Source organism: Gavia stellata, chromosome 31 (genome assembly GCF_030936135.1).
Source record: "Gavia stellata isolate bGavSte3 chromosome 31, bGavSte3.hap2, whole genome shotgun sequence".
NCBI lineage: Eukaryota > Metazoa > Chordata > Aves > Gaviiformes > Gaviidae > Gavia > Gavia stellata.
The window spans coordinates 1,108,481-1,119,639 of record NC_082624.1 but is presented as its reverse complement, the minus strand read 5'-3'; the positions used below and the strand labels follow the sequence as shown (position 1 = coordinate 1,119,639).

At 40.8% G+C, this 11,159-nt stretch overlaps 1 protein-coding gene across 1 annotated transcript; it reads right to left on the bottom strand.

Moving 5' to 3' along the window:
- Positions 1–6,407: 6,407 nt before the first annotated feature.
- GKN2 (gastrokine 2) lies at positions 6,408–9,936 on the bottom strand. Its single transcript, XM_009812734.2, is given in 6 exon segments — positions 6,408–6,499; positions 7,077–7,230; positions 8,022–8,132; positions 8,649–8,780; positions 9,321–9,374; positions 9,925–9,936. Coding segments are annotated over 6 exon segments (555 nt in total).
- Between the last annotated feature and the right edge of the window lie 1,223 nt (positions 9,937–11,159).

The window sequence follows — 11,159 nt, the reverse complement described above, 5'->3', positions numbered from 1 at the left end:
TCTCATCCTAGTACCAGCAATTACAAAGTGATTTTTTTAAGGATGCTTCCTCCACTCTGAGCATAGCCACAAAAGGGTCTACTTTATGCTACACCTGCTTTTCTATCCAACAAGAAATGGCTGGAGCAACTCGAGGACCCTGTTCAATAGGTCTGAATCACCTTCCTCTCTTTATACGCACCCTCAGAAAATTAAATAAAGTGGGAACTGCCAAGTCACATGAGTCTGGCTGCCTCTTATTGAGCTAAGAGCAAAGAAAAGAACTTGCAGAATAGGAAGAGAGATGCTAAAACCAGCAGAGGATGTGGCCATAACAAGTGCTATGAACAGCAGGACCTGCCTGCAAGGAACAGAGACCTGGTTACAAAACTCCAGCCAGACTGCCAACCCCCCTTCTGCCCTGGTCCTCCCCCCAAAAAAACCCCAAACCAAGCAACAAGCCAAGAGCACATAACTCCTCTGTGGGTTATTCATGTCTGAGGGAGGAGCCTGGCTAAGCAGGATTGGGCAGGGGCAGAGACAGATGAAGCTGGTTAGATTTCACTTGGTGGCAACAGGGTTGTGATAAGGAGAGGAGATAAGAAGAATGCAGGAGTGTTGGGGCTTCCCCCCTTACCTGTGCTTGTGGTCAGTGTGTGACTGGCCTTTGTCAGATTTATCTTTCATCCGTTGCTGCATCCCTTTTCTGAAAGAGAAAAGATTTCACTCATTCGTATTAGATCTTGTGAATCTTTGCTACTTATGTTTCTAGAATATTTCAAAATCTTTGATTAATAAACCTTGTGCAAATGCAATGCCTTATTAGATAATGGAATATATATACATATATTAAAGAGGAAAAAAAGACAAATATTAGGGGATCAAAAAAGAGTTCTGTTAGTCACCAAATGGGGCATAATTACAAGTGAAAACAAATATCCCATGGGTTTGGAAATCTGAAAGAATTCTAAGCCTCTGCATCCTGACTCAGTTTTTACTTCCTGGGGAACAGGTCTCAGGTTGACGGGGATTGATTTTATTTTGTTTTTGAGTTATGCTCCTAATCAGTGTTTTTACTAGCCTAATGACAGCAAGAGCTCACTTAGTAACAACCCTGGATTCAGATTGCAGTAAGAAAAACATAACTGTTGAGCTTACTGTGACAATTTGCCATCTAGTGGTGAATCGAAATCCCACGCAGTTCTTAGCTCAAGTAGAAAGCAAACATGTACCACCAGGACTGGATTGTACGCCTTGGAAAATCTGGTATGGCTCACTGGCCAAGACATTTACTTATTTTAAACAAGTAATGCTGCAAAACCCAGCTCACCTCCTCTCTGGACAATAATTTAAAATCTGAGTATTTGAGATTAGGCACCTTGATTCAAACTGAGCACATACTTTCCCCTTAGTGGGATGCGTCCTCTTTTCTTCTTGCACATGGATCTTGCCACTTTGTTCAGTGCTAGACCACAGCAATTTGCTCCTGAGTGGTTAGTGGTTAAAAGACACACTCAAGAGGCAAGTTTTTGTCTTCTAAAATTAAGGGATGATTTTTTTTCCTCACGACTATGCATTGTTAGTACCAAAAGCATGGGAAGACCTAGCAAATGAGGACACTCATTCACATCTTTGTCTTGCCCTCCAGACTGCACGATTTTTGTTTCAAATAGTGGGCTTGATTCTGCAGTCTGACTTCATTTTTCTCTGCTACTGGAAAACTGGAAAACTTGTTTTCACATATCAGACAAGATATATGAAAATCTGCCACTCCTCCTAATTTAAGCAGTCTCTTTCACTTAAATGGTATTGCTTACCAGGGTAAGAGTTTCCAGGTTAATCTCTAATTTTAAAATGATCACAACTGGCAAAGGTGTCATACCTTGACCTTGGTAAATAGTCTTGTACATGGGGAAATTTGGGGAGGTGGTGGCGGGAGGTTCTCAGTGGAATGGGTTCAGTGGTAAAAAGATCTTGAATTAATGTACAGCACAGGTGACAAGATAAATTGGTGTCCTTGGCAGTGAGGAACCATAGAGGCTTCCTGCCCACTGATATGTATAAGGATCAAGAAAGGTTAATTGCAGCAGAGTTGGAGATGTGACTGGAATGTGTGCTAATTCTGCTCTCCCCAAATGCTTGACATATTTTAGCTCCCTGTCAGTATGCATCCGATGATACCATTGCTTGGATTCCAGGCATGCCTTTAAACACCTTTCAGGCTTTTTAAAAAAGCTGGGAGCAAATAATCAGCATTATTCTGATATTCCAGCCTAGGATAAGTATTGTTTTAACTTACCAAAGCTGCCAGTGCACACGCACACAGACACTCACTCAGGCCCACCCAGACACACTCCCAATGTGCTCTCTTCCACATAAAACACACTCCTCACCTTTTACAGAACAAGCCCAGCTGAGAAGCTAGATAAACTTCCAAAACATGCATATTACTTTGATAGAGAGAAGCAAGATAACAAGAGTCACATCCTGATACTCTCTTCCTCTCTAGACTCTTTCCGCCAATATGTCTTTAGGATCTAAGCTTGTGCACTGCCTCCTTTCTTTATTTTTGTGATAGATCTGGCTTCCAGTGCTGGTAGGATCACCACAGCCCTGCCCCTCTCCTGATGCAGATATACCCGTTGCCTGTGCTATTTTCAAGGTGTTAATCTTATGCTTAAGGCTAATAAGCTTGACGGACAATCCACTCTGCCCATTAACCTTAGGCAGTTGTTACTAGGATAAGCACTCTGCTTTGTTGACTGTGAACATAACTCTCTCTCCCATTGTTTCTGAGAACGGTTGCTGACTGCTCTCCACTTAGGAAGTGGCTGCAATCCTCTGTGGGTCCCTCCCATGGAAATCAGTGGGAATTTTCCATCCATTCCAGTGGGAAATCTCATGGATCACAATGTAATCTTACCGATAGACGACCCATAAAGCTACTGATACCTAACAAGCTCTATGACAGCTGATGCTTCATATTATATAGAACACATGCCTAAGTTAAGTCATAAATAAAAGGAAAAGTCTATATTTCCTTCAGATCGTGAACATTCAGTCCAGACCCTTTGCTGACAGGCTGTGGATTTAAAAATTGAAAACATTTTCAGACTACGGTTGTTTAAGGCAACAGATGGACTGTATCTTCAGGTATACTTTACCTGTTGTTGCTGCTTTTTGCTTCCTTGGTCTTTCCCTGTAGTCCAGTAATAACATCCATCACCTTGCAAGATAAGAAAAATAGATTAATCATAGTCTAAGACATGTACGTAAAACATATGGTAATCTGCGGCACAGTCAGCAAAGGAAATAGCAGGAAATAGCACTGGCCAGCTACAGTATCAAATAGATTAAATATCAAAATTCTTTCTCCTGCATAAGTCCTTTTCTCTGCTTTTGTTCAGAGCTGGGCTCTGACTACAAGGACAATTCCTGTTTGTCCTGTGGTTAGTTAAATAAATTCAGAATAGATTTCTTCTGCTCTGCAGCCATTTCTAGCATGATCTTTGAAATCAGTGATAAGTTGGTGATACTAACAGGCCTAGGCTCAAGGTCTGTAAATTCAGAGCTGTAACATGCCCATCCATGTGCTCATGTGAAAACAGACCATCCTCTGGAAAACAGGGGGAAGGAGAAGATGGGCATATGGGTCACGTGGTATATGATTCTTCCTGTGCTTCCTCTTCTCTTTGTTGTGAGCTACACCCCAAAACGTACAGCAATGGCACAACAGATTTGCCTCCAGGCTGCTCCATCCAGAACAGTTTCATCTAAACTGTGCACCTTGGCATGGGAGGTGCTGTGAGAGTAGATGGATAGCTGAAGCATTATTTATCAAACAACAAACACAGTAGTCGGAACGCAAATATATTGCTAACAGGCCTGACTGACACAATGAGATTGTGAACTAAAATAAAAGCTAGAAGCAATCTTCTTCCATGTTTGAGTACACAAAGGGCAGAAACACTACCTCCCTAGCTCAAACAAAATTAAATGGCAGATAATAAGGTATTGAGGCATGTTCTTTGTAGAACTATTTGCTCTAGTATCAAGTGCAAATCTACTGAGCTTGTAACATTGCCTTCAAAATTAGTAGGCAGTAAACACTAAAAGCTTATGGTAAGCTTTTAGATGTATATGCAACACTTTCTAAACAAAAAATTATAAGACCTCGAATATCTTTGTAATTTAAATGAAATTCAGTCAAACCACAGTAAGGGATTTTTTTAAGCCATCAGTGAAGACTGAACAGCTGGACTGAGTTCCTGCCTCGGTCACAGACAATTTCCATGTCAGCAGTCAAACCACAGAGAGTAGATCGTGCTTCAGTTTCCCATTGATAGTATCAAGGCAGCAATGCATCCCTTATTTTGTCCATTCAGAATAGTCCTCATGATGTGTAAGCAGCTACGCAAGAGGAGAACAGGACTCTCTTCACATGAGTAATGCTCTTTATCCCTGGGTCAATGGAAGAGTTTAGCCCTGCATCTTTTATAACCATGCATAACCACTCTGTTGTTTTATTCAGATCTCACTCATGTCTCAGAACATTGTTCCATTAATAAATGAATGCAGTATGCAGAGGGTTGCTTTAAAGTAACTAATTCTGATTAAAATAGCGGCAACAGGATGAGAGTCTCAAAGGACCATTATTACACTGCACACACAGTAAAGGTTCAGATTCATCTATACTGCAATTAGACAGAAAACCAGATTGCATTGGCTATATATTTTAAATAACTTGGAATTAATTAATAAATCTTAAAATAATAAGACTCAGCTTTGTTCGTACATCTCGTCTGCCTCTCTGGAAGCTCTACCAGTTTGTTCCTTTGGGATCTACTTCAATCTCTGGTCTTCAAACTTTCACTGCATAGTCGATGTCAGGTCTGCATCCCTAAAGAAATAATCCAAAGATATATAAAGCCTGAGATAATTAAGGCAGTAATTTTCTAGATTTTTATGAGCTTGGCTGACTAGGGAGGGGCTTGTCATGACTTCCATGCCCTCTAACAGAAGAATACACAAGGAAAGGGTTGAAACATGACAGTTGTCACTTGGAAACTAGATTAGGGCTTCCGACTGAGTTTTGAAGGTCTTGAAACAACGGCCTCTCTGGGTACTGCAACCACAAAAGCTTTGAAAGTTGCAACCCACATGAGTACTCTTGCCAAGCAGTGCTCTCAAAGAGTGCTTTGAGGTGTTTTGCATCCCCCGTGCATCAGCCAAGAACATCACAACTACAACTCCTAGTTTTACTTCCCATCAGTGAGCTCCACTTCAAAATATATCTAAAGAGGCTATCCTGTACCTTGCAGACATACACAAGTATTCCTGGATTTAACTACCAAGGTTTGACTCTCCAGAAACATTCTCTGGATCGCCAAGAACCTGCAGCCTCTTGTGAATACAATTAATCTAAAAGAACAGTTTCACCATATGATAAAATGCTCTTTTAATAAATAGCAGATGGTTTGACCAGGAGTCTGATTTGAAAATAACAAATTGCAGACCTGGGGCCAGTTTCCTGGACTCCAAAGGAATGCCTTGCCCTCTGGCAGCCATTCAAGGCTCCAATAAACAGTAAACAATTAGTCTTCAGCACCACAATATACACTCCTTCCAAGCACTGATGGAAGGATGTGTGAACTCAACCATTCACTGAGATCTACCGATCTCGGAAGAGCAGGCAGGCAGCACCAATGCTGCCTCATCTTGTATTTTAACCAGCTCCTGACGCGAACTACTTTCCAGGGTATGCGGGGCACTCAGCAAGCGGTCACAGCTCTTTTTACGCTGGCATTGTGTGAAAGCATAATTTTATTCTGGGTTATGAACTTCTGAGGACTGGGACAGTCTCCTCTACCCAGGTTTGAAAAATGCCCAGAACAAAAAGCTCTCTGACCTATTGCACCTGTTCAAATTGCTACAAATTTTCACTGGCCTTGCAGAATTCAAGCTTCTTTGCAAGTGTTGGTAACATAGATCTGCTCCCTCCCATTATCTGTCCATCCATCCATTCTCTCCCTCCCTCCAGCAGTCACATAAGGTGAGTCAGCACCTGAAGAGGCTGGGTGCTGATGCCAAAGGGAAGTTCTCCACTGGAAAAAACTATTCTGTTACCGTTTCTTCACTGGCATGGAGTCAGGTTGCAGCCTGAGCATGGGAATGCACCAAAGGGAAATGTGTCTCTTCTGTAGGATAACTAGCAAGGCCCACTTTATTTCTGTTCTGCTCTTGGATAAAGAAAAAAGACAAAGCATTTTAATTACTGCAGGACCTTTATTTGTATATCATTGGTTTGTTGCACTCAAAGCTTAGGATAGGCAAGCTGAGTCTAACAACAAGTTTTGTTCCAGTTGGAGAACATGACTACCATCACAAAAGCATGCAAAGAAACAAGCCGTTCCCACGCAGAAGATTTGTCAAGATCCAGCCTAATTGACTTTTTCACAGATTTTAATGCCCAAAATGCTTGGAATTCCTGCGCTGGCACAGTCATGAACATTCCGTAGTGCTAAAAGAAACACGAAAATGAAGATACTGTCAGTGACAAGATCCCTGTATCCAGCAAGGAAAAGCCTGTTAAATACACAGATTTCAAATTCCAGTTATGGTCCTATTGGTGGCTCCTGTTGGTCTCAATGGGTACTGTGTAAAACTTTATGGTGTAGCTCAATGGGAGAAAATGCCCGTATGGCCTTAAATCACCCCTGTGCTCCTCCTTTCCCATAACCTGCAAACAGCAGGTAGCATGCTGGCATACAGTAGATGCCTTGTGGGACCATTGTATCATCAGGGCATAAGCTGGGTACAGCTGCTACTCAGTGGCTTCCTCTGACACCAGGCAAACCACTTTGGAACAGGTCTTCCAGATATTTAGATGCCTAACAATGAAAAACCAGTGCTATAACAGATTTTCCAAAGCATTCCAGAGCCTTACCCTTTCAATCCTGCTAGGTCGTTTACTCCTCCTCTCTAAAACAGGGCAATATGTTCCTGCCTCAAAAGGTACCACGTGGACTTAGGTTTAAAGGATAGAAAGGTGCTTATGCACTGTAACAGAAGCGTAATGTTCTGATCCTGTAACTTACGTTCAGTCTCTACAAGCTGGTAGAGAGGCAGACCTGAGCAGAGTTGTTCAATGGGTCTACCATAGAGAAGCCAGTCTTTGATACTCCCAAGCACAGAATGGCCAGATTGAAACTGTGCCCACACATTATTCGGAGAGTATAGTGTCTTCATAGTCTAAAAAGAAAATGTTAGACGTCATCAGTAATGTAGCTTTGGTTTCATTCTACTAGGACACCCTTTGAGAAAATCCCCAAATCTAAGGTCACCTTCCTTTGCCTCACACATAGCATTAGCTAAAGAAGCTACATGATTTTAAAGAAAAATAAATATTTTCAATCTATTCAGAAGCAAAGTTCACTAGATACTAATTCCGTCAACATAGCAAAATTGAGCTGTATTACTATTGTAATAAGTTATGTTAATTAGCAGTAAGTTTTGCTGTAAATGCGTTACTGTTAGGCTGTCATAAATTGGGTCAGAACTCAAGTTCATCTCCAGGCAATATTTCCAGTCAACTTCATGAAACCTTTGCCTGAATAGGAAAGTCAAAGTCTGGTCAGAGTAAATTGATTTCTAAATTCTGTTCTGCAAACAAAATTATTTCAAGTTATGTCAACGTCAAAATAATCTGCATGACAATGAAAAAAAGGGAAAAGCCTGCCTGAACTCATATTGCGATCACCTCAAAATAGTCAAATTACACTAATTCTGAGGACATGGGATCTTAGAGTTCTAGTCACAGTGACAAGCCATTCTAAAACCACGGGGGGGCCATGATTGCTCATGATCTTAAAAGAATGTTCTATACGATATTTCCTTGAAGTTTTACGTTGTCAGATCTGCTTCATCATTGCTAACACAGTAAAAGACATTCCTAAGAACAGCTGTTCTTAAAGGCAGAATGGAGGGCTCCCATCACCCCATGCAACTTAACAAAGTTAAGTTAACTTTCGCTACAAAGTCACCTTTCTCTCAAAAGCCAGGCGTCCTATTTCTTGCAGCTCTGGAATGTATTCCTTCTTTATTTTCATGATAAAGCAGGCATTTCGTGAAAATAACCTTGTTGCAATATACCCCTGTGATTAAAAAAATTATAGTTAATTCATCAAAAATGGCTACCACTTATATTAGTTGATTCTCTCTACTCTTTAGGGCAATCTAGAAGAAACACGAAGTGGCTACACAGGCTATTATTGTGGAATGACTGCATTTACATCATCACCTTTGGGGAATGGAAGCAGCCTGCCCACACTAATGTCTCTCCGTAAGCCTGGAAGTTATCTTTTCCGACAGACTTCTGCTGCACTTGCTATGCATGAGTGATGGCAGCCCATTCTCAACTCTGACCTCACTGAGGTCAATGACATTCTTCTCACTTTCACGAACCACCACCACAGGTTTCATTACAAGTCTTCTAAACTGCACCATCACATGGGTGAAACAAAGAGATGGTCTAAGAGGAGGAAAGGCAATGGGAGTCTTCAAAGAAACAGTGTTTCAGGACAACTTATGGTGAAGATACATTAAAATGATTTCCAAGATTAAAAACTCCCTTAGAGATTAAGTCTAGGCAGATTCTTAGATTTACTTACATGCCAGTAGTCAAAAATGGTATCAGAGGAGTACACGCCAGAACGGACATGGACTTCAACAATGTGCTTCTCACTCTGGATAGTCATAGTCCCAGTGACATAGTCATTGCCAGGTTCTTGCAGGACAAAGGTCTTTGGTAAAAAACAAAAAATCATTGTTCATCATCTGGCTTGCACCTTTAAAAGGTGCAATATAAACAAATGCTTTCTCTCAAATAAGCAAGTGTGATTGCTTTATGTAAATGCTAAATCACTTAACCCTAGCAGTCTCAGGAGGCCCCTGAAAAGGAGATTAATTATGCAAGAGTGCGTCAGGCTGAGAAACGAGGGGACAGGCCTTCACTGCAGGCTAAGGAAAAACAACATGGGACATCCCAGTCACTATGTGTGGCAGCAGAGACTGGCAGGAGACTGCAACAGTCTCCAAATTTTAGCTTGAGCTAAGGGGACCTATGTCCCCCCAAATTTCTTGTTACTGTGCACCTGCACAGAACTGCCTCTTTGGCTTAGATGACTGTCACCTTTGACAATGCTATTTTTCTCTTACACTTGGCAATAAGCATCTTGTTAGTTTCTTCTGTGCTTTTCTTCCTATTATATTCACCCCCTGCCCAGGGATTCAATACATTTTAAACAAGTACATGCAACTAGAAGGCTTATCTGTCTACTTACCTCCAGAGCAGAAGTCTGAGTCCAAAAGACTCCCAGCAAAACAAGAACTGCAGCCTGCAAAAGGAATAAGCATTCTCACTCGACAGAAACACCAGGCAGTGCCATACAAAAACCCCAGTTCATGAATTGAGGGAAGCAGCTCTAGCATCAGTTTTTTAAATTACCCACTTAACACGTGTATTAGTTGAAAACAGTTACAATTCTTCATTGTAAAATTCTTGCTATTAGGCTCTTTTGCCTGTAACTGAAAAAGCAGAATAATAACTTAACCATTACATTTCTGTAATTTTCAAAAGTCCCTCCTTGATGCCGTGTTACTTCTTGATTTGCCTCTACAACTGTAATTACTAAATCATAACTAAATCTCCCTTCTGAATCTTAATCAAGTTCTGCACTCTTTGCTCAAATGATGCTTCCACTCACTCCAAGGGGGTTACTGTACACGCAAGAAATGCAAGTTTCCCACTGAACAACCTGAAGAAACAATACACAGATCATATTAGTCCCAGTACAGTACCACTTGAGCATCTTCTTCTCTGTCCTTTTGTTTTTAAAAATAAGGAACTTTTAATAATATAAGTTCAACAAAAATGGATATACTCACAAATCCGTTCATTTTTCTTTCAGATAAGAACAAGAGGCTGCAGAAAGTAAGAATGCAAGAAAATCCCAGAGACCTTCAACTTTTATATCTTGCTGGAGGTGTGGGAAACACTTGACAGAACTTTTCTTCATGACTCGAACAAGTCCATATCTACATGCCACACTGTGGTAAGCCTCATATCTGAATTTTGGGTTGGCACAGATAACCTGACCCCGATATGTTAAAAGCACTCAGTAAGTCAGTTTTTGTAAAATCAATCACTCTACCAATGGCTACGATTTGCTGGTTTAAACTTTAGAGGAGTTCCCACTCTTGCTGGTTCACTTTTTTAATTATTTAACAGGATATTGTCCAGAATTAAACGGCATCAGGAATAACTCTGCTTTTCATTCATACAAACTGCATTTTGTCTTCTGAAATATAACCCCTAACAGCCTGATAGTCTGCAGACAAATCCTGGAAAGAAATACCTATGTCATGGTGGCCTACATGCCAGCCACTGAACAGCCCAATTCTTCAGCCATTTCTTCCATCTAACATACGCATGAACAAGAAGTGCTGCTCATTTTTGATCAGTTACCGTGATGTATGTAACACACACATTGAAATTAGGAATTACAACTGTGCTTCACAAGACAATCTGGGGAATTTCTAGCCTCCTCAGCATACAAAGGAGTGTCACGAACTTCAGAGGATCTGCGGTTCACACAAGGTCACAAAACAAAAGGAGCAGAATTGGGATTCCTCATTTAAAGCTACCACTGCTTTCTGTATTTTATGAAAATGTCAATGACCGCATGATATGGCCATGAGAAGTATTCTCCTGTGACCACGATCTCACCTGGACTCCTCCTCATCTGTGACTCCACATCAAGCTTGACAAATCACACTCTACTTTCTACTAGAAAGTAATAATTGAGGCCTATTCCTTTCTAATAAAACTAGAACTCAACCTAATAGTCAGCACATTTCTGTAATCTCAGTCGTTGGGAAAAAAGTGAAAGAGATTGTATGGAAATCTCTCTCAGCAAACAGGCCTCAATGAAAAAAAAAAAATTGCACACGTTTGCTTTATTCCACCTAGACTCCGTACGGAAAATGTTATCTCAAGTGTAACAAAGCTGTGCTGCTAAGCAATATATCACAGCACATATAAACAGATATCAAATTGTGACAAGCACGGTTAGATTAGACTAATTAGATTAGATTAGACTGATGTTACCCTCCTCTTGAAA